Source organism: Corvus hawaiiensis, chromosome 32 (assembly GCF_020740725.1).
Source record: "Corvus hawaiiensis isolate bCorHaw1 chromosome 32, bCorHaw1.pri.cur, whole genome shotgun sequence".
Lineage (NCBI taxonomy): Eukaryota > Metazoa > Chordata > Aves > Passeriformes > Corvidae > Corvus > Corvus hawaiiensis.
Window position 1 is genome coordinate 500796 of NC_063244.1, and position 26211 is coordinate 527006.

Below are 26211 nucleotides of genomic sequence, written 5' to 3' on the forward strand. Positions count from 1 at the left end.
GGGTGAGGGGGGAGTGGGGAGACCCCCGGTACCCCCCCGGCACTCGCCTCCCCCCCCGGTACCGTGCCGGGCTGAGCCCCGACACGCTCGTTACAGCCCGGAGCTGCCGGTGGGCACGGACCACCGGGACAGCCCCGCTCCGCACCCCGGGGACCCTCTGGCTCCTCCCGGCACGGGTTGCCAAGGAAACCGCGGCATCGCATCCCGTGGGATCGTCGGCCACGGGCATCACCGTCGCTTCCCGCGGCACCGGAGTCCTTCCCGCGGCACCGACAACATCCCCGGAACCCCCGGAGCCGCAGCTCCCGGAGCCCCTCAGACCCGAAGCCCCCGGTCCCGCATCCCCGGAGCTCCCCGCGGTTCCTGCGGCCGCTGCCGCACTCCGGTCCCGGCCATCTCCCGGTACCGGGGGCACCGGGGGATGCTCGGGGCCGGGACAGCACCGGCCCCCGGGAGTGGGGGGGCTCTGGCCGGGACGGCAGGAGGGGAGCGCCCATCGCCGTGCCCTCCCCGTACCTGGCCGCCTCCCGGTGCCGCGGCGCTGCCCGGCATCCTCCCGCCTTTGTCTCCGCCGGGAGCGGCCCCGGTGCCGCCGGGAGCGCCCGGTGACAGCGGCGGAAACGCGGCGGGGGCGGCTCCTCCCACCCCCGCACCGGCCCCGGCCCCGCGCCGGTCTCCCGTGCCGGTCTCCCGTGCCCGCCCGTGCCGCTGCTGTTCCCGGTGCCGGTGCCGTTCCCGTACCTGGCCGCCTCCCGGTGCCGCGGCGCTCCCCGGCATCGTCCCGCCTTTGTCTCCGGCGGGAGCGGCCCCGGTGACAGCGGCGGAAACGCGGCGGGGGCGGCTCCTCCCACCCCCGCACCGGCCCCGGGCGCTCCCGGTGTCCCCGGGACTGTCCCCTGCCCTGGATATCCGCGCGTTCCACGCGTGTCCGTCTGTCCCCAGAGCGCCGTGTCCCTCTGTCCCCGCGCCGCCCTGTCCCTCTCCAACCTCCAGGATGGATAAAGGGGTTCCCCCCCCCCTCGACCGAACCCCCCGAAATGACAGAAAAAGAGGCTTTCGCCTCAATTAAAACCCCGCAAATGATGGGAAAGGGGAATTTCTCCTCAATTTAAACCCTTACAGCGGTGAAAATGGAGGGTCCCGCCTCAACTTGACCCGCTAAAACGAGGGGAAATGGAATTCCCCCGTCAGTTTAACACCCCCAAAATGCTTTCCTTACCTATTACCGGTTTTCCCCTCAAGAAACACTATTTTTGGGGCTTTTGGGACACCTTTTTCCCCCGCGAAGGTCCCTTATAACTGAGACTCCCCCTCGATGGAACTCCTAAAATGGCCCATAAAGAGGCTCCTCTCAATTTAAACCCTTAAAAACGAGGGGAAACAGGGATTCCTCCTCAATTTAACCCTTAAAATGATGAAAACGGGGAGTTGTCCTCATTTCAAACGCAGAAAAAAAAAAAAAAGGCATCATAACGGTTTTCCCTTTCCATTTAAACCCGAAAATAACGGGAAAAGGGGATCCCCGTGGAGGGACACCCCTGAAATCACGCGAAAGGTGGGATTCCCTTAGAAAATTTTGCGAATTTTTAGACACCGAAAATCGCAGGTGAAGGGGGCGGGGGGATCCTGGGGTGGGGTCTCTCTCCCCAACCCTCTCCGTGCCCCCCCTAAATCCTCTCCCAGGACCCCCAAACGCCTCCGTACCCCCCAAATCCCCTCCCAGCACCCCCCTCCCCCCCCAAATCTCTCCGTGCCCCCCCCGCCCCACCCCGGTCCCCGGGGGTCCCTTTGCCCCGGCGCTTTACGGCAGTGTGGTCGGCGCGGCGGCGGCGTTTTACGGCAGTGTGGCGGACACGGCGGTGCGGTGGCGGCGCTTTATGGCAGTGTGGCGTGCTCGGAGCTGCTGCGGCGGCTTACGGCAACGTGGCGGCGCTTTACGGCAGTGCGGCGAGCTCGCTGAGGCGGCGGCGGCGCTCTACGGCAGCGTTGCGGGGAAGGAGCGGCGCCGGCGGCGGCTGCGGTTTACGCAGCTCTACCCAACGCGCCCAAAAAAGTCTTTAATCGGCGTTTAGCCTCCCCCTTTCGAGCCCTCAAACCCGTGGCAGCATAACCTACAACGCAACGAGCACCCTCAAAACCCTCCCAGCATCCCTAAGTCTTGTCTAGCAATCCCAAAAACATCTCCCAGTGCATCCCAGAGCCCCCAGTCATATCCCAGTCCCTCCACAGTGCCCACAGCCCCTCTCCAGTCCATCCCAGTGACCCCAGAAAAAGAGAAGCTTTTGAGGAGAAAAGAGGTTTAAACGGAGAGGAAAAAACTTACTTTTCTGTTGTTGTCTGTGTGATGGAAAAAAGCCAGGCAAGTTGAGGGGAAAAGGGTGGAAAACGTGAGGGGGGAAGGGTGGGAAACATGAGGGGAGAAAAAAACGGGAAAGGTGAGGGGAGAAAAGGGCGGGAAACATGAGGGGAGAAAAGAGCGGGAAACGTGAGGGGAGAAAAGAGCGGGAAATGTGACGGGGAAAAGGGCGGGAAACCTGAGGGGGAAATGGCCGAGGGTCCCTTGGCCGTCCAGTCCCTGACGGACGTGCCCTCTCTGCCAAAAACACATCAAATTCTGACTTTTAAATTTTTTTATTGATTTTTCCATGAAAAATACAAAGAGTCGAGTGTGGGGGTGGGGGCCGGGGGGGTCCCGGTCCCCCTCTGAGGGGTCCCGCAGTGCCACAGGGGGTCCCTGGGCAGGTTTTGTCCCCGTGTTGGGCCCCCCAAAAACGGGCCAGGGCTGAGGTGGGGACCCCTTATTGCTACTGAATTGGGGGTCCCCTGGCCCCCCTCCCCAAATTCCAGGGCTGGATCCCTGGAAGAGGGGGTGGGGGGGTCAGAGTTTGGGGGGGTGATGGCGGATCTGGACACGGGGGTCGCTCCTAAATATTTATATTAATAATAATTAAAACTACAAGAAGCTTCACACAGGCACGACACAAAAAAACCAGGAGCCAGGATGGGTTTGGGGAAGGGTCTGGGGGGAAAAAGAGGGTGCTGGGGAGTACCAGGATTGGGGAAAACCAGGGAAGAATAGGAAATAAATCGGAAATAAACCACTGAAAAGCGAGAAATTATCCCGACATCAAAGGGAAAATAAATAAGAATTGCAATAATAATAATAACAACATCAATAATAATTAATAATAAGAATAATTAAGAATAATTAAGAATAATAACAATGATAAGGAGGACAGGGGAACTCAGGGTTGGGGCTTTTGAGGTGGGGTTCCGCCCTTTTTTTTGGACAGGAGGCTCCAAGTGGCCAAGCTCCAGCAAGTGGAGTAATTTGGGGCAAAAAATGCCCATTTTGGAGAATTTGGGGAGGGAGGTGTGGGGAAGTGTGACAAGACACATCCCCTCTTTCCCAATCTTGGGGGTACCAGAGGAATCCCTGGAATTTTAGTGCCACTGACCCCCCAAAACTTTCCTTGATCACACTTGGGGTTCACAAGCTGCTTCCACGGAACTTGGGGAGCACAAAACAGGTTCTCACCCCCTCTGGAAAGGCGATTTTGGGGATTTTTTGGGGGATTATTTTTAATATTCTGCTATAAAAATAGATGGATTTGGGTCTGCGGCTCCTGAGGAGTCGCCGCTCCCCACGTCAGTCACGCTCCTCCTTACCTGATAATGGGTAACAAGTCTAATTAAACACGTGATTAATCCTTATTTTTGTTCTTTCTCCCCAAAATTTCCTCCCCCTCCCCCAAAAAATTATGGAAAAGCATGGAAAGAAGGAGAGAGCGAGCAGACGTCCCCTCCCCGGAGTCCTGGAGCAGAGGGAAGGGGGGGCACAGCCCCCACCTGGACACACCTGGATCAGGTGAAGGGGGGGCACCGCTCCAGGTGGTCCAGCCACTGCCAGAGTGGTGGGGTTTGGGGTACCTGGGGGGGGTCCCAGGTTCCCAGGTATGTCCACAGTGTCCTGGGGGGTCTCCAGGCTTTCCAGGGCCCCTCCCAGTGCCCTGGAGCACCTGGAGGAGTCCTCAGGATGCCCATCAGGGACAGGTGAGGGTGTCCAGGTGTCCAGGCTGTGCGTCAGGTGTCCCCACGGTGTCCTTAGTGGCCATGGAGGGGGTCTCCGAGGTCTCCATGGTGTCCGTGGTGCTCACGGGGCGTCCCCATGGTCTCCAAGGTCTTCAGGTGGGTTTCTCCGTGGTCTCCATGTTGCCCACAAAGGGGGTCCCCAAGGTCTCCAGGTGGGTTTCTCCATCCTGGAGACCCAGGATGTCCTTGGGGTCCACGGAGGGGGTGCCCAGGACCTAAAGTTGGGTTTCTCCATGGTCTCCATGGTGCCCATGGAGGGGTCCTTGAGGTCTCCAGGATGTGTTTGGTGCTCGTGGGAGTCCCCGAGGTCTCCAGCTGAGTTTCTCCATGTTCTCCATGGTGCTCATGGGGGTCCCTGAAGGTTCCTGAAGGTCTCCAGGTCTCCAGCTGGCTTTCTCCATGGTTTCCATGGTGCCCATGGAGGGGGTCCCCAAGGCCTCCAGTTGAGTTTCTCCCCGTGACCCAATGGCAGTGACAGGAGACCCCGCACCCGCTCGGTGGCCACCAGCGGGGACAAGGCTCAGGCCTTGTGCTGCTTGGTGGTCTTGAAGGACACCTGAAGCACGCGGTCACCCAGGCGGTAGCCGTTGAGGCTGGCGATGGCCATGGCCGCCTCCTCGTAGTTGGTCATCGTGACGAACCCGAACCCTTTGCACTTGTTGGTGGCGAAGTCCCGGATGACCTTGACGTTGGTGACGGCGCCAAAGGGTCCGAAGAGCTGCCACAGGACGCTCTCGTCCGCCTCCGGCGCCAGGTTGTAGACAAAGATGCACCACCCGGGCCCGGGGGTCCCCAAGCCCACCCCGGCCAGCGCCGGCACCGCCTCGATGGCCAACGGTGAGAACCTGGGCAGCAGCGACAACGGGCTGGCCTGGGGTCAGCAGGGGGGTCCCAGGGGTCCCCTCCTGAGCTGGGGAGGGTCCCCAGGTTGTGGGGGGGGGGGTTGCAGGGGGCAGGTTTGGGGGGGCTTGGGGGGGGTTTAGGGAGTGGGGGGGGCGTTACCTCTTCACCCCGTACGCCACGTTCAGCAAATTGTCCAGTCTGGAGGGGACAAGATGCTGTTGGGGGGGACACCCAGGGGTGTCCCTGGTCCCAGGGGGGGGTCCTACTCCCGCAGGACACCCAGGACACCTGAGGCCCCTGTGCGCAGGGATGTCCCACCCTCCGAGGGCTCCCAGGATCCTCGGGGCTTCTGTTCCCAGGGACATCCCACCCCCTCCAACCTTCCCAGGACCCCCAGTGCCTCTGTTTCCAGGGGTGTCTCACCCCTCCAGCCCCCCAGGACGCCCCAGCCCCCCCAGCCCTCTCAAGACCCCTGTTCCCAGCGATATCTCATCCCCCCGCAGCCCCCCAGGACTCCCAGTGCCTCTGTTCCCAGGGATCCCCCCAAGGACCCCATTCCCGAAGACATCTCATCCCCCCAGCTCCTCCAGCCCCCAGGACCCCCATTCCCAGCGATACCCCACATTCCCAGCCCCCCGGCCCTCACCGGAAGCGCTGGGGGGGGGGGTGCAGGGCCCCATAGCGCCGGGCGCCGGGGCAGAGGCTCAGCAGGGCCGCCCCCGATTTCTGCCCGGGGGTGTTGGCGAACTTGACCGTGATGGGCTCGGCCGCCCCGAGGGGCTTCTGCCCGTGCAGCCCCCGCACGGCCTCCTCGGCCTCCACGCGCTTGTCGAAGCGGATGAACCCCACCCCCCGGGACACACCTGCGCGGGTGCCACGGGGATCAGGGACACCCTAAACCAAAACCCCCTTCCCGCCTCACGGCACCCAGGAGCGCTCCTGCCCACCCACAGACACCAATGGGATCGCTGGGTAACCCCCCCAAGGGGAGTCCTCCCTCTCCAGAGCCCCCCAGGGACCCCCAGGACTCCCATTCCCAGGGATATCCCACCCCCCAGGATCCCTGGGGTCCCTCTTTCCAGCGGTGTCCCACCCCCCAGGGCCTCCCAGGAATGTCCCACCCCCCCCAGGATCCCCAGGACTCTCAGAACGCCCACCCCCAGGGATGTCCCACCTTCCCAGGCGCACGGAGCACACCTGGGCACAGCTGGACACACCTGTGACCTGGTCCACGAGGATGCGGGATGTGATGATCCGGCCGTACTGGGAGAAGAGCTGCTCCATCTCCTTCTGCCCCATGGCCTTGGGCAGCCCACTCACGTACAGGTTGGCATCGCGGATGGAGGCGGAGCTGGGCCGGGCGTAGGACACCTGGGGGGGCAGGTGAGCCCTCGGGACCCCCCAGGGGACAGCGGCATCGCCCACCCAGGGGTTCCACCCACCACAGAGGACACCCAGGTGCCCCCCAAGTGGCCCCCCACCCCCCAAGGACTCCCAAATGCCCCTTTGAAGGACCCTCCAAGTGGCTCCCCACCCTGAAAGCCCCCCAGGCGCCCACCCCCACATCCCCAGGGCACCTTGATGGTCTTGGTCTGCAGCTTGAGGCCGTTGAGGGCCCCGATGGCCCTGTCGGCGTCTCCGGCCTCCACGTAGTTGACGAAGCCGTAGCCCAGGCTCTGCCCTGGGGCACCATGTCACCGTCACCGGGGGGTGGCCCTGTCCCCTGTGCTCCCACCCGTGTTCCCAGGTCTATCCCCACCCCTGTCCCCACTCTGTTCCCACTCCTCTCCCCAAGATCCTTGTCCATCCCACCAGCTTCGCTGTCCCGGGGGTCCCTGTCCCGTGTGTCCCCATGGTCAAACTTGTGGGGACAGTGGGGGCACAGGGACACCGGGGTCGTGGGGGCAGTGGGGGGACACCGAATTGTCCCTGCCCCCATGGTCACAGTCCATCCCTGTCCCCACAGGTCCCCGTGTCCCCTCTCCCCATGTCCCCGTGTCCTGTGTCCCATCTCCCCGCATCTCACATCCCTGTGTCCCCTCTCCCCGTGTCCCACCCGCCCATGTCCCCGTGTCCCGTGTCCCCCGTCCCCTGCCGGTACCGGTGACCTTGTCCCGGACGAGCTTGCAGGACTCGATGTCCCCGAGGCTCCCGAAGAGGCTCCGCAGCTCCTCCTGGCTCATGGACTGGGGCAGGTAGTTGACGATCAGGTTGGTTTTGCTGTCATCGGTCACAGCGGGGGGACCCGGGGGGGCCCCGTTGGGCAGCGCCGCCGCCACCCCTGGGCCTGGCACGGCCACCACCGGGACAGGGACGGGGACAGGGCCACAGCCTGATGGCCCCGCGGTGCTGGGAGCCTGGGCCTCCACCGTGCTCAGGATCTGCTGAGGGGACAGGGGGTGTCACGGGGGGGGTCACTGCAGGGACAGGGACAGCGGGGACATGGGGACAGCGAGGGGACAGGGACAGCGAGTTCATGAGGATGGTGAGGGGACAGGGACACGTCGGGACACGGGGGTCGTGGGGCCAGTGGGGGGACGGGGCCAGTGGGGTCATGGGGACAGTGAGAGGCGGAGACATCGGACGGGGGACAGTGACACCCCGGGTGGGGCCATGGGGGACAATCCCCCCATTGTGCAGCAGCGCCCCCGCCCCTTCCCCCCCTCCCCAATAGCGCGGGGTGGGTGACAATGGCCCTTTGTCACCGGGTGATGGGGACACCCGGGGCCACCAGCCACGGCCCCGGGGGGCGTGGGGACAGCGACACGCAGGGACAGTGACACATGTGTCGCGTGTGCCCCCCCACCCCCCACAAAACGGCCCCGGTTTGGGGAGGGGTCCCCGCCCCTCCCTTGCACACGCGTGTCCCTGCAGGTGCCACACGCGTGTGACGCCGTGTCCCCACCCGAGCGTGTCACACGCTCACGGGGGGATGGGGGGACACGAAGAGGAGGGGGGTGGGAATTCGGGGGGGAGGGGAGGGAATGGAAGATCGGGGGGATCCCCGCAATCCCCGTCCCCACCCCGTTCCTACCGTCACCATCGTGTCGCCGGGGGCGCGGGGGGGGAGGGGGCCCCGCACGGCCCCGAGGGCTCGGGGGGCCCGGGGGGAGGCCGGGGGGGCTCCGGGGGTCGCGGCGGCGGCGGCACCGGGCGCTGCGAGCGGCGGCCCCGTCGGTCCTTTAAACGTCCTTGGGCGGGCGCGGGGCGGGGCCCCCCCAAAAACCGCCCCCCCACCCCCTCCCGAGATGGTTCCGTCCGCGCACCCCCCTCCCCAAAGGTGGGTCCGACCGCCCCCCCAAAAAGAGGTGGGTCAGCCCCACCCCCCCCCAAAAAGAACCGCCCCCCCCTCCAGGGCCCGAAGCCCCCCGAGACCCCCGAAAGCCCCGCCCACGGGAGGAGGAGGAGGAGGAAGGATGGGGAGGGATGGAGAGAAGGAAGAAAGAGGGAATGGAGGAGGAAGAGAAGGAGAAGGAAGGAGTGGAGGAGAACGAGGGGGGGATGGAGCAGGAGGAGGAGGAAGATGAAGGAGGAGAAGGGACGGCGAGGGAGGAAGAGGAGGATGATGAAGGTCGGGGACAACCAGGCGTAGCCGCCGCCGCTTCAGCACCGGGGACAGCGCCGAGCTCGGTTCCCCCGAGGGGCCGCCCCGCGACCCCCGAAATGGGGAGAGGGCACCGGCGAGGGCCCGCACCCCCTCCAGGACCCCCCCGAGCCCACCCCCCCACAGAAGAAGCAGCACGAAAAGTCCTGATTTTAATGGATTACGGGGGTCCTGGAAGGGGCCGGGGGGCCTGGGGGGGGGAATGTGCTCCCACCCCGATGTCCCCGAAGCCCTTCCAAACCCCAGGTGTCCCCAGGGGGGTGACAAGCGACAATAAGGAAATAAATAAAAGATGAGGGGGGAGGGCAACGGGGCCTCCTGGGGGGGCCACAGGGTCACCTGCGGGGGACACACAAGGACACCCCCGAGGGGGCAACTGAAGGGGTCCCTCAGGTGCTCGGGATGTCCCGGGGAGGGGCTCAGGACCCCCCCCAGGTGGTTCTTCTTCACCTCCAGGTGCAGCCGCAGGTACATTGGGGGGGTCCCAGCGAGCAGGTGGGGGCCCAGGTGAGTCCGGGGGAGGCCCAGGTGGATTCAGGGGGGTCCCCTATGTGCCGCGGGGCTCGGGGTGACTCTTGAGCCCCCCGTGTCGGCGCATGTGCCACGTCAGGGACGCGCGCTGGCGGCAGCGGTACCCGCACACCTCACACCTGGGGGGGCGAGGTGGAGGTCAGGTGTGCCCGAGGACCCCCCCTCACCCTCCTGGGGGGGTTCTCAATCCTCAGGAGGACCACCCCCGTCACTCACTGCAGGGGGGTCTCCCCGGTGTGTGTCCTCCTGTGGACTTCCAGGTGGTTCTTGCGCTTGAAGGACTTCCCGCAGGTGTCACAGGTGAACTCCCGCACACCTGGGGGGGGCACGGTGGGGAATGGGGGGGACAAGGGGTGGGGGACGCAGGGGACACACCTGGGGGCTCACCTGGGAGGTGACTGAGTGCCAGCACAGGGGGCTGCCCAGGTAAAACCTCTTGTCGTGGAGGGAGGGGGATTTTGGGGGACACACACACCTGGGGGCTCACCTGAGTGCACGCCCATGTGCCGGCGCAGGTGGTTGGCCAGGTAAAACCTCTTCCCGCAGCCGGGCTGGGGGCACACCTGGGTCCGGCCCCTGCGGTGCACCAGGTTCACGTGGTTCTGGGGGGCACGTGGGAGGTGAGGGGGGCTGGGGGGGTCTGGGACAGGTGAGAAGGGGATCTGGGACAGGTGAGGAGGGTGTTTCCCCCCCTTCCAGGCACCTGGAAGCTGCTGAGAGCGCTGAACACCTGCCCGCAGCCGGCATAGGGGCAGGTGAGGGGGTCAGGGGGGTCCTCGGGGTCCGGGGAGGGGGCACGGCCCCGCCTGCTCCGCCGGCGCCTGCAGAACCTGGGGTGAGTCCCCCCCTTGAAAGGGGGGGGACAGGTATTGGGGGGGTCCTTGTCTGATCCGAGGACCCCTAAAACCCTCTGCCCCCTCCCAAATGTCCCCCACCAGCACGTGGTCCCAGTCCAGGCCCTCTCCCCAAAAAATCCCTCCTGACGTCTCCCCTAAAACCAGCCCATAACCCCCTCACAACCCCCCAGTCCTTCCTCCCTTGAGAGGTGGGGGTCAGCTTTTGGAGCAGCCTTGTCTGATCCACCTGCAACCTCCTAAACCCCCCTGCCCATCCCCAAAATGATCCCCCCCCAAAAAAAATCCCCTAAACCCCTCAATCTCTCTAAACAAAACAGTCCCTGACCCCCACAACCCCCCCAGGTGCTCCCCCCTTCTCCACACGCTCAGGAAACCCAAAGCCCCCCAGGGACCCCCCACGACCCCCCGACCTTTCTGGCTCTTTGGGGATCTCGTAGATTATCGTCGACACCTCGGCGTCCTCAGCCGGGGAAGGGTCCCGGGGGGGCTCCCGGGGGGGCTCTGGAGGGGGGGGCTCGGTGGGGGGGGGCAGCTCCTCCTGCTTCAGCCTTGGCGCTGCGTCCTCCTCGTCCTCCTCTGCCATCAGCGCGGCCGGTGAGACCCCCCTGGCCCCCCCCAGCACCTGACCCGTCCCGTTTTTGACCCCCAAATCCACCCCCATCCTCCCCCCAGCACCCCAATCCCCCGTTCCTGACCCCAAATCCCCCCTGACACACCCCCCACCGCCCCAATCCCTCCTGGCCCAGCACACGATCCCCCATTCCCGACCCGAATTCCCCCAGACTTCCCCATTCCCGACCCTCCCCAGCCCCCCCTTACCCGTCTTAGGCAGGTGGGGCTCCCCAGGTGGGGGGGGGAAGGTGCCCCCCCCTTCCAGCAGCACCTCGTGCCCCCCCACATCGAGCTGGAGCCCCCCCAGGGCCTCGTAGCCGGGCCCGGCCAGGATGAGGAGGGGGGGTCCCTGCAGCAGGGTGGGAGGGCCGCCCCCGTCCAGGCCCCCCCGGGCCGGGAGGGGCAGCGGCAGCGGGACACAAACCACGGCCTCCAGCGCCTCGGGGGGGGCCGGACCCGCGGGGAGGGGGCCGGGAACCGCGGGACCCCCCGGCGGCGCTGCCTCCGAGCCGGAGCTGCAGCCCCCCGAGGAGGAAGAGGAGGAGGAAGAGGAGCCGGGGGCTACAGCGGGAACGTGGAGGGTCGGGCGTTAAAATATCTCCCACCAGACCCAAAGAAACCTCACGGACCACCCCAAAAATCCCCTCCCAGACTCAAAACACCCCCCCAAAATACCCCCAGACCTCCTCCCTGCCTCCCCCCCCACCCTCAGCACCCCCAGCCCCACACACCATCCCCTCCCTCACCCTCGCAGAGCCCCGGGGATCCCCCAAGCCCCATCCCGCGCCCCCCGGCCCCCCGGGGACCACCCAACCCCCATCCCCGCGCCTCCCGGTCCCCCGGGGACCCTCCAACCCCCCTCCCCGCGCCCCCCGGCCCCCCCTCTGACCGTCATCGCCGTCCGAGTCGCTGAGGGGCCGCAGCGGCGAGTGCAGGTCCTGGAAGTAGCGGTGGCCGCGCTCGCACTGCCACACGGCCGTGGTGTAGAGCCCCACCGAGGGGTCCAGCTCCGCCAGCCGCGGCTCGTACGGGCAGCGCTGCCGGTGGTCCTCGTACCAGATCACGGCGTGCCGCAGGCAGTTCACGTTCCGGCGGCGCCCTGGGGGAGCGGGGACAGCGTGGGACCCCCCCGGAATGAGGTGCGGGCCCCCCCCGAGTCAGGCGCGGCACCCGCAGCGAGCGCGGACTCACTTTTCTTGCGTTTGGGTTTTTTCGGGAGCTGCTCCCAGGGTTTGCTGTGGAGACAGAAGGGGTGGCAGGGGGCAAGGGGCTTCTGTGGGACCCCCAGCCCTCCTTCTCTTCCTCCTCTGGCCCCGCCATCTTCCTCCTCCTCCTCCTGCACTCCCAACACGGCCTTTCTCCTTCACATCGTCTTCCTCCTCCTTATCCACGCGCCTCCGTTTCTTCCTCATCCTCAACCTTCATCATCCCTCCCGGCCTTCCTCCTCCTCGTTCTCCTCCTCCACCCCTCCCCTGCTCCTTCCTCCTCCTCCCCCACCACTCCCTCCCCGCTCTCCATCCCTCACGGAGCAGGAGGAAGAGCAGGGAGCTGAGGAAGAGGAGGATGGGCAGGACAGGGACAGGGAAGAAAGACGAGGATGAGGAAGAGGAGGATGAGGAAGAGGAGGATGAGAACGGCTCGGAACAACCCCCCGCCGCCGCTTCAGCACCGCGGACAGCGCCGCGCCCGCTTCCCCCGAGGGTCCGAGCCGCTCTGCGACCCCCCGGTCCCGGGGGGGACACCCCCACCCCCACCCAGGACCCCCGGACCCCTTCCCCACGACCCCCAAACCCGCCGGTGGCGCGCCCCCCTCCCCAGCCCTCCCTCCCTTCCCCTCCCCTCTGACCCCCCGACCTCTCCCCGCTCCCCCGGTCCCCCCCGCGCTCACCCGCGCCGCCCCGCGCGCTGTCCCCGCTCCAGCCCGAGCAGGTAGGCCGCGAGCTTCGCGTCGCTCCATCCGCTGCGGCGCCGCAGCTCCACCCAGGGCCCGTGCGCCTCGCCCAGGTACACCCGCCGCACGTCGTACTTCTTGCGCGACTCGAGGCGCCGCCGGGCCCGGTCGGTCTCGGTGAGGCGCGGCCGCCCCCGCGCTTTGCGGCCCCCGCCGGGCTCGGGACCCCCGGGGCCGCCGGGGCCGCGCTCGGCCGCGCTCATGCCGCGGCGCGCTGCGATGACGTCAGCGGCGCGCCCGCCTGCACGGCGCGGCGGCGGCGGCGGCGTCGCGGCGCTCTGTGCGCATGCGCGGAGCGCGCTGCCCGCACTCCCGCCGTGATTTTTTGGGGGGGGGTCCCCGGGGAGAGGGGGGAACCCCCAAAGGAGGGTCCCGGCACATCTCAGCCCCACCCTGTGCCCGCCAGGTGTGAGGTGTGCACGCACCGCAGCTGGGGCACCTCCGTCTGTTCACTGAGGACCCCCCGAACTTACTGGGGACCCCCCAACCTGCTCAGCTGGGAGCCCCCACACTCACCAAGGACCCCCCCACACTCACTGGGGGCTCCCCAGCTTGAGAGGGGAACGCGACTCCATCCCAGTGCCCCCGAGCCTCCCCCTAGGGCCCTCCAAATCCCCCTCCTGGAACCACCGGGTTTAGGGGGTGGCACACAGGACACACAACCCCCACTGGGCCCCCCAAAACCCCTCCACGACCCCCCCAAACAACCCCCCGGGACGCTGCTCTGCCCCCAGCCCTCCCCAAAGCCCCCCGAACCCGTCAAAACACGACACCCCCCTCTCCATCACAACGCCCCTTTATTCCCCGCTGCTTTTTGGGGGGTTTCCCCTCTGCTTCCCCCCGTCCTGCCCCTCGGGGGGCTCCAGCGCCGCTGCCGGGGGGGTCCCCGTGCCCAGCTGGGGGGTCTGGGGGCCAGCAGAGGGGTCTCCCCCCTCGGTGAGGCGGAAGACGACGGGGATGCGCCCCAGCACCGGGTTCTCCTCCTGCAGCCCCGAAATCCACCTGCCCAAGGTGTGTCGGTCGCCCGCCCCCGCCATGCACAGGGCGAACACGGGACCCTCCTCCACTGCGGGGGGGGGGGACAGGTGGGTCAGGTCGGGCGCAGGTGACCCCCCAAAAACCCAGCTGACCCCCCCAAACCTCACCTTCGTCTACATCGAAGTCCTCGTCGTCCCAGGGGCCGCGCTCCAGGTCCAGCTCCAGGTGCAGCGGGAAGTAAAAGCTGCGCTCGGGGTCTGGGGGGGGGTCCTGGGGGAGCGGGGGGGGAGGTCCGGAATGTTCTGGGGTGGGGGGTTTCCCGCACAGACAGGTCAGGGGGGCCCCAGGTGTGCTGGGTTATGGGGGCTCTGTCCCTGCACACCTATCCTGGGTCTGGGGTCCCATCCCACCTGTCCCAGGCAACCCTTCCCCGTCCCCTCCCAGAGCCCCTCCGGACTCACCCTCAGGTGTGGGGGCAGGGGGTCCCCCCGTAACACGAAGTAGCTCAGGAGGGTCCCACGGAGCCACAGCGGGAACGGCCCCTCCACGAACACCGGCTGCGAAGGGTCGTGCTGGGCCAGGAGCTCCCGCTGCTCCGGGCTCTGGGAGCCTGGCAACGGGGGACAGCTGGGGACAACCAAAATCCACCCCAGGGACCCCAAACCCAACCCCAAACCCCTCCCAAGGGACCTCAAACCTCCCAAACCCGACACCAACCACCCCAGGGCACCCCGGCACCCCCAAGGGACCCCTCCGAGACCCCCAAAACTCACTGACGATGTAGGGCTGGACAGAGCCTTCATCCTCCCCCGTGTCCGGCACTGGCCGCTGCGGGATGGGGACACTCAAGAGTCACCGCCTGTCCCCCACCAGCTGTGCCCCCCCATTCCCGTGTCCCCCCTCCAGGTGCCCACCTGGATGACGGTGACGGTGGCTCCGGGGTCCCCGGCGATGCGGCGCAGCCCCAGGCGCGCGGCCGCCAGCCCCGGGGGGGGCAGCTGGGGGGGCAGCGGGTGGGGGTCCAGGCGGCGGAAGCGCGGCAGCCAGAACATCATGCGCTGCACCTTGCGCAGCGGGCGGCTGCGCGGCCCGAACACCCCCAGCAGCAGGAACCGCGTCTCGGCGTCCGGCACCACACCTGGGGACACCGGGACGTTGGGGGGACACGGGAAGGCGTGGGGAGGGCCCAGGGGTCCCGGGGGGGGGACACGGGAGGACTCAGGATGGACACGAGGGGACGTGGAAGGCGTGGGGGGCATGAGGGATGTGGAGAGACACAACAGGCACGGGGGGACAGGGAGCGGCTCAGGGGTGACCCCGGCCGTCCCTAAGGGGGGGATCCCCCATTCCCCACCCTCCCTTCACGCACCGTAGCGCTCCATCTGCTCCAGCACCTGCAGGCCGCACTCCTGCTGCCGCGGGAAGGGGAAGAGCAGGCGCTGCATGGGCCCGCGGGGCACCCAGGGCCCGCGGGGCAGCAGCCGCAGCAGCCCGTTGTAGGCGCCCAGGCTGCGCTCCACGCCCAGCGCCGGCATCGCCGCCAGCGCCGCCTCCACCAGCGCCAGGCGGCCCCCGCGCCCCGGCGGCGACCGCGCCATGTCCCGCAGGGCCGCCTCGAACGCCGCGGGGCCGCGGGAGGCTCCGCTGTCCCCGCTGTCCCCGCTGTCTCCGTGCTCGTCATGCGCCTTGCGGGAGCGGAGACGTCGCGGTGGGGCCTTGGAGGTGTTGTCACCTGAGGTGTCACCCCCCGAGGTGTCACCTCCCACAGGGCCGCGGGGGTCCCCAGCGCGGGGGTCCCGGTCTCGGGGGTCGCGCTCGCTGTCCCGTGTCTTGCGGAGGCGGTGGTGCCACGCTGAGGTTCCCGAGGTGGCACCCCTCGGAGTGTCCCCCCTTGGGGCGTCACCCTCAGCGGGGTCGCGGGGTTCTGGGGTCCCCGCGGTGTCGCCGCCCTCAGAGGGGACCTGCGCTGGGCGCTGGCACAAGGCCCGACAGAGCTGGGAGGGGAGGAAAAGCGTCACCACACCGTCCCCGTGTCCCCCCTTGTTCCTCCTGTCCCTCCGTGTCCTCCGGTGCCCAGCGAACCTCCTGTCCCCCATCACGCCCACCTCCCTCGTGTCCCCGTGTCCCCCCAGTGTCCCCATGTCCCCCATAACCCCCACCTCCCTCGTGTCCCCGTGTCCCCCCAGTGTCCCCATGTCCCCCCATATCCCCTCTCTCCCCCATGTCCCCGGTGTCCCCCGCGCCTGCCGGACTCCCCCGCACCTCTGGAGCTCCGGGGCTGCCCCAGAAGCCCCGGGGCAGCGCGCGGACCCAGTTCAGCCTCATGTCGCCGGGGCTGCCGCGGTGTCAGGGTCACAGCCGAGCCCCGCTGTCCCCACGCCGGGTCGCGCCGCTGGGCGCCGCCATGTTGCCTCTGACCCCGCGCCTTCGGGTCAGGGGGCGGGGCTTTGCGGCGTAGCCAATCGCCGCGCGGCTTTCATCCTCGGCTGTGACGAGCGCGGTGATTGGCAGGGAGCGCGGGGCGGGGCTCGGAGGGGGTTCCCCCGTGACGTCACAGCGGGGCCCCGGGATGAGCTCCGGGACGGGGATACGCGGTGACGTCACGGGGGGAATAATGACGTCAGAGCCGCACCGGCTGCTTTAAACGGGAACGGCAGCTCCGGCGGGGGGGGGCGGGGGGTGTCCCCCAAGTCCCTGAGGGGGAGGGCGGGGGGGTCTCCCAAGTCCCTGAGGGGGGGGGGCGGGGGGATCCTGGGTGTGCCCGCAGCCCCGGGGGGGTCTCGAAGTCGCGGGGGGCGGAGACGGACTGGGGGAGGGGGAGGGGGACATTCCCCACCCGTGACGAGTCGTGTCCCCCCTCCCGGGGGGGCGGCGGAGTCCGATCCGGTGACGGCACCGAAGGGAGGACCCGGCGGGGGGCGAACCCCGGTGTCCTGGGGGGGTCCGCGGTGTCCCAAGTGCCCGGGGGAGAGGCCCCAGGTGACCGGGGGGGCCCCCAGGCACCGTGGGGGGGACCCCGCTGTCCTGAGGGGGGTCCCCGCTCTAGGGGGGCACCCAGAGGAGCGGGAGGGGGGACCCGGGGGTCCGGCGGGAGGGGGGGAGAGCGGGAGAGGGCTGATTTGGGGCGGGGGGGGGCCGTTCCGGGACTCCCCTGCCCCCCCCCGGGATCCCCCCCCCCTTCGGGATCCCCCCCGCTAAATGTGGAAAAAATGACGCCATCACCCGCCCCGCCGTGACATCAGCGCGGCGAAGGCCGCGGATTGGCGGAGGCCGCCCCGGCCCGGGGGGGCTCCGCGCCCACCGCCCACTTTTAAAAGTGGCGGCGGCGCCGGGACGGGACCGGGAGGGAGAGACCGAGGGCACCGAGCCGACCCGAGGGCACCGAGCCGACCCGGGACAGCCCCGAACCCACCCGGAACAGCCCCGAACCGGCGCGACCCGCCCGCCCCGACCCCACCGGACCCACCGAGACCGCCGGGGACCCCCGAAATGTCCAACGCGCACTTCAACCGCGGCCCGGCCTACGGGCTGTCGGCCGAGGTGAAGAACAAGGTGAGCGGCACCGAACCGAACCGAACCGGGGGGGTCCGGGCGGCTCCGGGCAGGTGCGATCCCCCCCGGGGGGGCGGCGGCACCGGGGGCGGGCAGGGGTCGCGGCAGGACCCGGCGGGAGCGGGGGCGGGACCCGGCGCTGTCCCTGGTGCTGCCCCGGGAGGGAAGGGACGGGCACCGGGACGAGGGGGCCGCACCGGGGTGTCCCCCCCGGGGGTCCCACCGGGCGCCGGTTAACCGGGGAGGGTGTTGGGCGGCCCGGGGAGCTCCGCGGCCCCCGGTCCCTCCGGCGAGCGGGAGGGGACGGGCACCGGGTCCCCGACGGGGTGCGGGAGGGGAGGGGGCGACACCGTGGTTCCCCCCCGTGAGCACCGGGGGGTCCCGCCGGGTACCGGCTCGTTAAGGGTTAACCGGGAGTGGGGGGTTCGTTGGCCCGGAAGGCCCCCGCAGCCCCCGGTCCCCGCGGCGGACGGGAGGTGACGGGCACCGGGTCCCCCTCGGGATGGGGGTACGGGGACGGCAACACCGGGGTCCCCCCGTGAGCACCGGGAGCTCCCGCCGGTGTCCGCCCCGTTAAGGGTTAACCCGGAGCGGGCTCGGGTGGCCCGGGGGGGCCCCGCCGACCCCTGAGCCCGCGGCGGGCGGGAGGTGCCGGGCACCGGGGGGGAGCGGGGACGACACCGGGGTTCCCCCGCCGGGGGCCGAGTAGGGGAGGGGGCGACACCGGCACGGAGCGGGCGGACACCGGGAACTCCCCCACGAGCTCCGGGGGGCGTCCCGCCGGTGCCCGCGCCGTTAAGGGTTAACGGGGGCGGTTCGGGCGGCCCGGGGGGGGCCCGCGGCGGGCGGGAGATTCCGGACACCGCGAGGGGACGGACACGGTGCGGGGGTCCCGCCGCGCACCGGCCCGTTAAGGGTTAACCGGGGGGGAGTTTGGCGGCCCGGGGGGGCCCCGGCGCCCCCCGGCCCCGCCGTGAGCCCTTATAAGGCGGCGGAGCGCGGCGGGCGGGCGGCGGCGGCCCCGGGCCGGGGCTATATATGGGCAAAGGTTCGGCCGGCCCGGTCGCCCGCGGCTCCCGGGGGGGCCGGGGCGGGGCGGGGGGGGGTCCGGGCACCCCCGGCCTTGCCGGGTCCCTCCGCCCCTCCCGGCCCCGCGGGATCGCGGGGAACGGGGGCACCGGGGGGGACACCGGGGATTCTCTGTCCTCAGCGCAGCTGCCGCGGCTTCCCCGAGCGTGTCCCCGGGTGTCCCCCCACGTTCTCCGCGTCCCCTTCACGGTGGGGATGCGTCCCCCTCTCCCCCCGACCCCCTCTCCCCCTGACACGTCCCCAACAGTGTCCCCCACATCCTCCCCGTCCTCCTGGCGCTGTCCCCCGTGTCCCCCCATCTCCGTGATGCTGTCCCCCACATTCTCCATGCCCCGTGTCCCCGTGTCCCCCTGACGCTGTCCCCGTGTCCCCCAGCTGGCCCAGAAGTACGACCCGCAGCGGGAGCGGGAGCTCCGTGCCTGGATCGAGGGGACCACGGGACGCCGGATCGGGGACAACTTCATGGACGGGCTCAAGGACGGCGTCATCCTCTGCGAGTACGGCCCCGACCGCTGACCCCGTGTGACCAGAACTCTGTCCCCTGTCCTGGCGCTGACCGGGCTGGGACCGTCCCCCTCCAAACCCCGACCCCGGCTCGACTCTGGGATGATCCTCTTGGAATTCAGCCCGATTTTGACCCCATCCCTCACCTGGGCTGACCCCTGCTGACCACAACCAGCTCTGGTGTTGTCCAGGCTGTGCCTGTCCCCCCACACCCCAGTCCTGGCTGGATTCTGGGGTCACCCTGGGGATCCTGACCCCACCCCTCACCCCCACTGACCTCGCCTGTGCTCGGCCCCTCCAGGCTCATCAACAAACTGCAGCCAGGCTCGGTGCCCAAGGTGAACGAACCCGTCCAGAACTGGCACAAGGTGAGGGGGAAACCCCAAAATCGGCCTTTGGGGAGGGTCGCGGGGGGGGGTCCCGATCCCAAACCCGGCTCTGATTCCCTCCGTGTGCAGCTGGAGAACATCGGGAACTTCCTGAGGGCCATCACGCGCTACGGGGTGAAGCCCCACGACATCTTCGAGGCCAACGACCTCTTCGAGAACACCAACCACACCCAGGTCCAGTCCACCCTCATCGCCCTCGCCAGCCAGGTGACCCCCCTGGGGGGTGGCATGGGGTCCTGGGGGGGCCACGGCGTGGGGACAAAGTCCTGGGAGGCTCCAGAGGGTCTGGGAGGCTCTGCAGGGTCCCTGTGGAGGACACCAAGTGTGGTCACCTTGCCAGGCAGGCGACCCCTCCAAGGGCTGGGACAGGGTCCTGGGAAGCTGGGGGGCTCAGCTGGGGGGGTTCTGGGGGGCTTAGAGGGTCTGGGAGGCTCCAGAGGGTCCTTGTGTCCCCTTGGAAGACACCGGCCACACGCTGCTCCCTCACCTGGTAGGGGCCAGAGGGGGTATTTGGGGTCTGAGGGGGGTATTTGGGGTCTGGGGAGGGTATTTGGGGTATGGGAAGGGTATTTGGGGTCTGAGGGGGGTATTTGGGGTCTGAGGGGGCCCCGTGAGCCCCCCCCCAGCCCCGTGGTCTCCGCCAGGCCAAGACAAAGGGGAACAACGTGGGGCTGGGGGTGAAATACGCGGAGAAGCAGCAGCGGCGCTTCCACCCCGAGAAGCTGCGCGAGGGCAGGAACATCATCGGGCTCCAGGTGACACTTGGGGACACTGGGGACACCTGGGGGACACCCAGACAGACACAGGGAGCACGGGAGGGATCGGGGCGGGCGCGGCGGCTGGGAGGGCCCGATGGGGACACTGAGAGGACACAGCGGGGGTGGTCACGGCGCGCTGGGGACACAGCTGATGACACAGTTGGTGACACCGTCGCTGTCCCCAGATGGGCACCAACAAGTTCGCCAGCCAGCAGGGAATGACGGCGTACGGGACACGGCGGCACCTCTACGACCCCAAACTGGGCACGGACCAGCCCCTGGACCAGGCCACCATCAGCCTCCAGATGGGCACCAACAAAGGGGCCAGCCAGGTGGGGACACGGGGACACTGCCACCCCCACAGGGACACAGGGACACTGCCAGCCCCACAGAGACACAAGGACATGGAGACACAGGGACATGGGGACACTGCCACCCCCATGGGGACACAGGGACACTGCCAGCCTCATGGGGACACAAGGACATGGGGACACAGGGACACTGCCAGCCCCACAGAGACACAAGGACATGGAGACACAGGGACACGGGGACACTGCCACCCCCATGGGGACACGGGGATACTGCCAGTCCCACAGAGACACAAGGACATGGGGACATGGGGACACTGCCACCCCCATGGGGACCCTGGGATGGTGATGGCACAAGGGGCGCCGTTGTCCTGGATGAGGGGGGACAAAGGGACTTTGGGGACAAAGAGCCTTGAGGGACAGGGACACAGCCCCTGTGGGCAACAGGGGGAGGACGAAGGGACCCCGGAGGAGCCCTCGAGGTGCCGCTGTCCCAGCTGGTGGCCCAGGGGGACAAAGAGACTTTGTCGGGGGGGGGGGGGATTAAGGGACTTTGGGGACAAAGGGACTGCAAGGCCACCACCCCGAGCCGCTGTGTGCTGGCCAGGCGGGGATGACGGCGCCGGGGACGAAGCGTCAGATCTTCGAGCCGGCGCTGGGCATGGAGCACTGCGACACGATGACCATCGGGCTGCAGATGGGCAGCAACAAGGGCGCGTCCCAGCAGGGCATGACGGTCTACGGGCTCCCGCGCCAGGTCTACGACCCCAAGTACTGCGGGGGCCCCGAGCTGCTGGGCCAAGACGGCTACGACGGCCACGACGGCCTCTACAACTCCCAGTAGCCGCCGGCCCCGCGGCCGCTTGCACCCCGACACCGCACGTCACCGGCCTCACCGCGCCCCACCGAGCCGGCACCGGGCGCGGCCCCCGGAGCGCTCCGGGAGGGGATCGGCCCTGGGGGGAACCGGCACCAGGATCGGCGCCAGGCTCGACCCTGGGATCGCTTTTGGGGGGGATTTCAGCACTCGGGATCGGCCCCGGGGGGAAACAATCCCAGGGTCGGTTCTGGGATCGGCCCCCAGGGTCAGGCCTGGGGGGAGTCGGCCCCGGGGGCGATCGGCCCCAGGATCGGCCCCGGGGGCTGCGGCCCCCGCCACGTGTGAAGCCACCGAGGCACAATAAAAGCCACACGCAAAGGTGACGCTGCTGCTGTGGGGGACACTGAGGGACAGGGAGGGGACGGGGGGACACCACGGGTGACAGCGACACCAGCTCGGGGGGTTTATTCCGGGACAGCGCTCCCGAAATGCGTCACCCCCCCCCAAGGCCCCCGCGGCCCCTGGGGACAAGGACGAGCCTCAGGTCCTGGGGGGGGGGGGATGGCACCGTCCCACCGGGTCCTGGGGGTGCCACCGGGCCCTGGGGGTGTCACCCTCGGGGGTTTGGGGACAGGGCAGTGTCCCGCCCCCCCCCCGCCGGGTGTCACTGGTTGGCGGCTTCGCAGGCGTCGATCCAGTCGCTGTAAACGTCCACGGGCTCCGACAGGTCTGGGGGGGGCGTTAAGGCTCCAACACGGGTTTGGGGGGTCCCGGTGTGTCCCGGGGGGGGTCACGGCGGGGGGGTCCCGCTAAGGATACAGGTGATGGGGGTCTGGAACTCCTCCAGGCACACGGTGCACGAGATCACCCCGGTGTTCCGGGCGCGGTCCCTGGAGGGGGGGGAGGGCAGGACACGGTTGTGACCCCTCCGTCCCCCCCCGCCCAAGGCCATCCCGAGCCCCGGTGTCCCCCCCGGGGCCGTTTCCTCCCGTGACGCCCCTCCCCGGTACCGCCACCCCCGCCCCGTGTCGCCGTCTATGTCCCCCCTCTCCGTTTCCCCCCCCGGCCCCTCCGCCGCCCTCTCCGAGCTGTCGCCCAGCCCCGTCTCACGTCCCGGTGTCCCGCCGGTCCCCGGTGTTCCCCGCTCACATTTTGACGTCGCAGGACTTCTCGTGGTTGCAGAACGGACACGTGAACTGCGTCTCGAGCGTCCCCGTCATCTTCTTCTTGGGCGGCGGCTTCCGCTTCGACTTGCGGCGGCCCATGGCAGCCGCACCGGAGCCGGGAACCGGGAACGGCCCCGGGAACGGGAACGACGCCGGGGTCGGTCCCGGGAGCCGCCTCGGAGCGGCCCCGACCCGCTGCGGGACGCGCCGGGGGCGGCTCGACCCCTCCGGGACCCCTCCGGGACCCCTCCGGGACCCTCCCGGTTGCTCCCGGTTCCCCCCGGTCCTCACGCCGCGCTCCCGCCGCGCTCCCGGAAGTGCCGCCCCACCGCCCTCAGCCAATCAGCAGCGGGAAGAGCGCGCTCCGCCCCACGTCGCCCACAAGCGCCCCGCCCATTGGGCGATAGACGCGCCTCTCTAGCCAATCACCAGCGGATAAGGAGTTCCCGCTATCACGTGGCTCGCCTATACAACACCTAATTGGTCGATGCGCGCACCGCCCCCGCCAATCATGAGCGGGGAGCCAAGTGACCCGCGAGCTATCGCGCCCACTGCGTGATTGACGTGAGGTTTCAGCCAATCAACAGCGGGGAAGGCGTGATCGTCGCTGTCACGTGACTCGCGCGCTGCTCCGCCCCCCCGCGCAGTTTTGGGGCGAATCGCGGCGGTTTTGGGTTCGTCCGTGGCGGCGGCGCCGTTCAAAGGCTTTATTGGGGTCTCAGTCGTCACGGGGGCAGCCCAGGTGGGCGTCGCAGTGTCCACTCCATGTCCCCAGTGTCCCCCAGGTCATTGGGGTCCCCCCGGGTCAGGGGTCACGGGGGTCACTGGTCAGTGTCCGGTCCCCAGTGTCCCCCAGGGGGTCAGAGATCGCGGGGTGTCCCCAGAGCCAGCGGTCCCGGTGTCCCGAGTGTCCCCAGTGTCCCAGGAGGGGGGTCAGAGGTCACGGGGTGTCCCCCAGGGAAGGGGTCCCGGTGTCCCCGGGGGGGTCAGAGGTCATGGGGTGTCCCCCAGAGAGGGGGTCCCGGTGTCACCGGGGGGATCAGAGGTCACGGGGTGTCCCCCAGGGAGGGGGTCCCGGTGTCCCCGGCGGGGGGTCAGAGGTCGCGGGGGGGCAGCGTCACGCGGTGCAGGACGCGCCCGGTGGCCTCCAGGAAGGTGACGGTGACCGCGCCGGGCTCCAGGCGCAGGTGGGCGAAGCCGCCGGGACTCGTGGGGGTCCCGAAGAAGAACCGGAGGGAGCCGGGGGGGACGGAGCCGTCGTGGGGCCGCGAATCCTCCATGAAATTCCCGGCGCCGCTCAGGACGTAGCCCACCCCCCCCTCCTCCAGGTACTGCGGGAGAAAAGGGGGGGGCTCAGGGGGGGGACACACCTGAGGGACACACCTGGGACCCTCCCCCCCGGCAGGTTTTAGGGGCTCCCGGCACCCCTGGGCACCCCAGGGTGGGTTTCAGCGGTGTTTGGGGGGGTTTGGGGGCTCCCTGCACGCCCGGGCTCACCTGCAGGTTGTGGTCGTGGCCGCACAGGTAGGCGGTGACGCGGTGGCGCCGCAGCAGCGGCCGCAGGAGCCGCACCAGGCACGGCGTGGGGCCGTGCTTGGCCACTGACCACACCGGGTAGTGGCCGGCCACCAGCACGAACCTGTCCCCGGCGGCCGCCTCGAGCTGCGCCCGCAGCCAGGCCAGGTGAGCCCCGGCCGCCGCCGCGTCCCGGGGCCCCGCGGGGACGTCGCCCAGGCCGAAGTCGTCCGTGTGGCCGCAGAGCAGCACCGTGTCCAGCACCAGCAGCCGCGCCGAGGCGTTGGAGCCGGGGATGTGCAGCCGCAGGCTGTAGTAGGGGTGGGGGAAGTGCCTGCGGGGACACGGCGGGGTTTGGGGACCGTCTGGGGACACCCCCAGCACGAGGCACAGGGGGTCGTAGGGGTGGGGGAAGCGTCTGTGGGACACGGGGACACGTAGGGGCATCGTGGGGACACTTGGGGACACCACGGGGGGGCCTGGGGACAGCCTGGGGACAGCCCAGCACCAGGCACGGGCTGCAGCAGTGGGGGCAGCGGCTTGGGGACAGCATGGGGACACTTGGGGACATCCCCAGGGGGCCTTGGGGATGAACGGGGGTGGCTTGGGGACAGCTTGGGGACACTTGGGGACATCCCCAGGGGGCCTTGGGGATGAACGGGGGTGGCTTGGGGACAGCTTGGGGACACTTGGGGACATCCCCAGGGGGCCTTGGGGATGAACGGGGGGTGGCTTGGGGACAGCTTGGGGACAGCCCAGCACCAGGCACGGGGTGTGGGAAGCGCCTGTGGGACACGGGGACATGTGAGGACACCCCGAGGGACACTCGGGGACACTCGGGGACTGTACCAGCGTGGGGAGTGGTGGCTGTAGCGCAGCTGCGCCGTGACGTTGCCGGCGTGGTCGTGGTTCCCGGCCATGACGTACCAGGGGACACCCCGGAGCCCCGGGGACACGAACACCCGCTCAAAGGTGTCCTGGGGGACACGGGGGGACATTGGGGACGTTGGGATATGAGGGATGGGGATATGGGGACATGGGGATGTTGGGATATGGGGGATGGGGATATTGGGGACACTGGGATATGGGGGATGGGGATATGGGGATGTTGGGATATGGGGGATGGGATGTTGAGGTACAGGGATATGGGGACATTGGGACGTTGGGATATGGGGGATGGGGACATGGGGACATTGGGATATGGGGATGGGACATGGGGATGTTGGGATATGGGGATGGGGACATGGGGACATGAGGATGTTGAGGTACAGGGATATGGGGACATTGGGATGTTGGGATATGGGGGATGGGGATATGGGGACACTGGGGACATTGGGATATGGGGGACACAGCAATGGGGACATGGGGATGTTGGATTGGGGACAATGGGGGTACAGGGATCTGTTCCCCCAGGTGTGGGGGTGTCCCCCCGGGGGTTACCTGGAACCGGGGGTCCCACTCGTCCCGCACCCCTTCGTAGTAGAAGTTGTCGCCCAGGGCCAGGACGAAGTCGCCGCCCAGCTCGGTGACCGCCTGGCCCATGGCGGCCGCCGTGGCCACCTGGCGCGGGGTCACGAAGGGGGGGTCGGGCAGCCCCCCCCAGTCCCCCAGGGCCAGGAAGGTCAGAGCCCCCCCGTGGCCCCCCCGGGTGTGGCCAGGGCCACCGTCAGCCACAGCAGTGCCAGCATCTGGGGGGTGGGGGGGACACGGGGGTGTCACAGCCCGCCGGGGGGCCGGGGGTGTCCCTGCCATGAGGGGGGTCCCAGGTGTCCAGGGGGGGGTCCGGGGTCGCACCCCCTCCCCAAACCGCCCCCCCCGGCACCCAGATTTTCGTGGGGGGGTCCCACGTGTCCGGGAGGGTCCCACCCCCCCCCCCGGCACCCACGAGTTCCACCCCTCCCCCTCCCCAGGTGTCCGGGGGGGTCCCCGCCCCCTCCCCCCCCCCCGGGGGTCACTCACCGTCCCGGCCTGTCCCGTCCTGTCCCCTCGTGTCCCCCCCCCCCCGCTCCGGCCACTCCGGCCCTTTATGGCCCCAAAAGGGGAAGCGGGGTCGCCTCCCCCCGGCCCCGCTGTCACCTGACGCCTCACGGGGACACTGGGAGCGCGGGGAGGGCACTGGGAGCACTGGAGGAAGGGGAAGGCCGGCTACTGGGAGCACTGGGAGAGGGGCGGAGGGGACTGGGGGAGGGGGGGAGGGCTACTGGGAGCACTGGGAATACTGGAGGAAGGGGAAGGCGAGCCACTGGGAGCACTGGGAGAGGGGGGGCCGGGCTACTGGGAGCACTGGGAGCACTGGGAGAGGGGGGGGCCGGGCTACTGGGAGCACTGGGAGCGCTGGGAGAGGGGGGGCCGGGCTACTGGGAGCACTGGGAAATGGGAATCATCTGGAAATCCCCCGAATTCCCCAAATCCGCTCGAGGCACGGGATTGAAGGACACGGACACGCCCCGGGGGGGCCGGAGTGACCCCCAAATCCCCCCCAGACTCCCGAAATCTCCCTCAGACCCCCGAAATCACCCCCGGACCCCCCCCAGGCCCCCGAAACCACCCCCGGACCCCCCAAATCCCTCCCTTAACCTCTAAGCCTCCCCCAAATCCCCCTGTGCCCCCATAAATGGCCCCCAGACCCCCCCAAATCTCC

General features: G+C 68.9%; 6 protein-coding genes across 7 annotated transcripts in view; 1 reads left to right on the top strand and 5 right to left on the bottom strand.

Moving 5' to 3' along the window:
- Positions 1-2918: 2918 nt before the first annotated feature.
- ELAVL3 (ELAV like RNA binding protein 3) lies at positions 2919-8007 on the bottom strand. Of its 2 annotated transcripts, none has more exons than XM_048289869.1 (7): positions 7970-8007; positions 7037-7316; positions 6513-6616; positions 6153-6306; positions 5582-5798; positions 5095-5133; positions 2919-4937 (listed from the first exon to the last, which is right to left on the bottom strand). In XM_048289869.1, the coding sequence occupies exons 1-7, from the start codon at positions 7976-7978 to the stop codon at positions 4613-4615; spliced, it is 1128 nt and encodes a 375-aa protein (XP_048145826.1). In that variant the 5' UTR covers positions 7979-8007; the 3' UTR covers positions 2919-4612. The 2 variants fall into 2 exon arrangements, with proteins under 2 accessions (XP_048145826.1, XP_048145825.1); XM_048289868.1 differs by having other exon boundaries at positions 2919-4958.
- Positions 8008-8678: 671 nt separating this feature from the next.
- On the bottom strand, positions 8679-12694 carry ZNF653 (zinc finger protein 653). Its single transcript, XM_048289800.1, has 9 exons — positions 12429-12694; positions 11731-11774; positions 11429-11638; positions 10747-11100; positions 10338-10503; positions 9774-9891; positions 9558-9672; positions 9287-9386; positions 8679-9189 (listed from the first exon to the last, which is right to left on the bottom strand). Exons 1-9 carry the CDS (start codon positions 12692-12694, stop codon positions 9087-9089), a joined length of 1476 nt encoding a protein of 491 aa, XP_048145757.1. The 3' UTR covers positions 8679-9086.
- A 577-nt stretch (positions 12695-13271) lies between these two features.
- Positions 13272-16145, bottom strand: ECSIT (ECSIT signaling integrator). The gene is made up of 7 exons (XM_048289843.1): positions 15732-16145; positions 14839-15463; positions 14384-14607; positions 14243-14297; positions 13931-14079; positions 13637-13739; positions 13272-13557 (listed from the first exon to the last, which is right to left on the bottom strand). The coding sequence occupies exons 1-7, from the start codon at positions 15792-15794 to the stop codon at positions 13289-13291; spliced, it is 1488 nt and encodes a 495-aa protein (XP_048145800.1). The 5' UTR covers positions 15795-16145; the 3' UTR covers positions 13272-13288.
- Positions 16146-16739: 594 nt separating this feature from the next.
- Positions 16740-21272, top strand: CNN1 (calponin 1). Its single transcript, XM_048289854.1, has 7 exons — positions 16740-17021; positions 18486-18607; positions 18916-18982; positions 19073-19210; positions 19648-19758; positions 19947-20093; positions 20677-21272. The coding sequence occupies exons 1-7, from the start codon at positions 16959-16961 to the stop codon at positions 20911-20913; spliced, it is 885 nt and encodes a 294-aa protein (XP_048145811.1). The 5' UTR covers positions 16740-16958; the 3' UTR covers positions 20914-21272.
- Positions 21273-21328: 56 nt separating this feature from the next.
- ELOF1 (elongation factor 1) lies at positions 21329-22366 on the bottom strand. Its single transcript, XM_048289859.1, has 3 exons — positions 22039-22366; positions 21709-21779; positions 21329-21618 (listed from the first exon to the last, which is right to left on the bottom strand). Exons 1-3 carry the CDS (start codon positions 22152-22154, stop codon positions 21554-21556), a joined length of 252 nt encoding a protein of 83 aa, XP_048145816.1. The 5' UTR covers positions 22155-22366; the 3' UTR covers positions 21329-21553.
- A 382-nt stretch (positions 22367-22748) lies between these two features.
- ACP5 (acid phosphatase 5, tartrate resistant) overlaps positions 22749-26211 on the bottom strand; it is a 3995-nt gene continuing 532 nt past the window's right edge. Inside the window, exons 2-6 of the mRNA XM_048289801.1 lie at positions 25530-25751; positions 25011-25258; positions 24420-24547; positions 23553-23904; positions 22749-23386 (exon numbers count right to left, since the gene is read on the bottom strand). Of these exons, the coding sequence (XP_048145758.1) occupies positions 23150-23386; positions 23553-23904; positions 24420-24547; positions 25011-25258; positions 25530-25751 (1187 nt within the window). The 3' untranslated portion in view covers positions 22749-23149. The remainder of the gene's footprint in view (positions 23387-23552; positions 23905-24419; positions 24548-25010; positions 25259-25529; positions 25752-26211) is intronic.

What these genes read in the sequence shown, in the direction of transcription:
- ELAVL3 (XM_048289868.1), bottom strand. An exon ending in CGTCCGGGACAAGGTCACCG is followed by an intron (nt 6,617 to 7,036) that starts GTACCGGCAGGG and finishes ATGGTGCCCCAG; the next exon opens with GGCAGAGCCTGGGCTACGGC. An exon ending in TGCAGACCAAGACCATCAAG is followed by an intron (nt 6,307 to 6,512) that starts GTGCCCTGGGGA and finishes CTGCCCCCCCAG; the next exon opens with GTGTCCTACGCCCGGCCCAG.
- ZNF653 (XM_048289800.1), bottom strand. Translation starts at nt 12,694, where the DNA reads ATGAGCGCGGCCGAGCGCGGCCCCGGCGGCCCCGGGGGTCCCGAGCCC. An exon ending in CGACTCGGACGGCGATGACG is followed by an intron (nt 11,101 to 11,428) that starts GTCAGAGGGGGG and finishes TTCCCGCTGTAG; the next exon opens with CCCCCGGCTCCTCTTCCTCC. An exon ending in GCGCTCTCAGCAGCTTCCAG is followed by an intron (nt 9,673 to 9,773) that starts GTGCCTGGAAGG and finishes CGTGCCCCCCAG; the next exon opens with AACCACGTGAACCTGGTGCA.
- ELOF1 (XM_048289859.1), bottom strand. Translation starts at nt 22,154, where the DNA reads ATGGGCCGCCGCAAGTCGAAGCGGAAGCCGCCGCCCAAGAAGAAGATG. An exon ending in AAGTCCTGCGACGTCAAAAT is followed by an intron (nt 21,780 to 22,038) that starts GTGAGCGGGGAA and finishes CCCCCCCTCCAG; the next exon opens with GGACCGCGCCCGGAACACCG. An exon ending in GTTCCAGACCCCCATCACCT is followed by an intron (nt 21,619 to 21,708) that starts GTATCCTTAGCG and finishes CGCCCCCCCCAG; the next exon opens with ACCTGTCGGAGCCCGTGGAC.
- CNN1 (XM_048289854.1), top strand. Translation starts at nt 16,959, where the DNA reads ATGTCCAACGCGCACTTCAACCGCGGCCCGGCCTACGGGCTGTCGGCC. An exon ending in CGGCCGAGGTGAAGAACAAG is followed by an intron (nt 17,022 to 18,485) that starts GTGAGCGGCACC and finishes CGTGTCCCCCAG; the next exon opens with CTGGCCCAGAAGTACGACCC. An exon ending in TCATCGCCCTCGCCAGCCAG is followed by an intron (nt 19,211 to 19,647) that starts GTGACCCCCCTG and finishes GGTCTCCGCCAG; the next exon opens with GCCAAGACAAAGGGGAACAA.
- ECSIT (XM_048289843.1), bottom strand. Translation starts at nt 15,794, where the DNA reads ATGAGGCTGAACTGGGTCCGCGCGCTGCCCCGGGGCTTCTGGGGCAGC. An exon ending in GCAGCCCCGGAGCTCCAGAG is followed by an intron (nt 15,464 to 15,731) that starts GTGCGGGGGAGT and finishes CTCCCCTCCCAG; the next exon opens with CTCTGTCGGGCCTTGTGCCA. An exon ending in CCCTGCCCCCACACCTGAGG is followed by an intron (nt 13,740 to 13,930) that starts GTGAGTCCGGAG and finishes CCGCTCCCCCAG; the next exon opens with GACCCCCCCCCAGACCCCGA.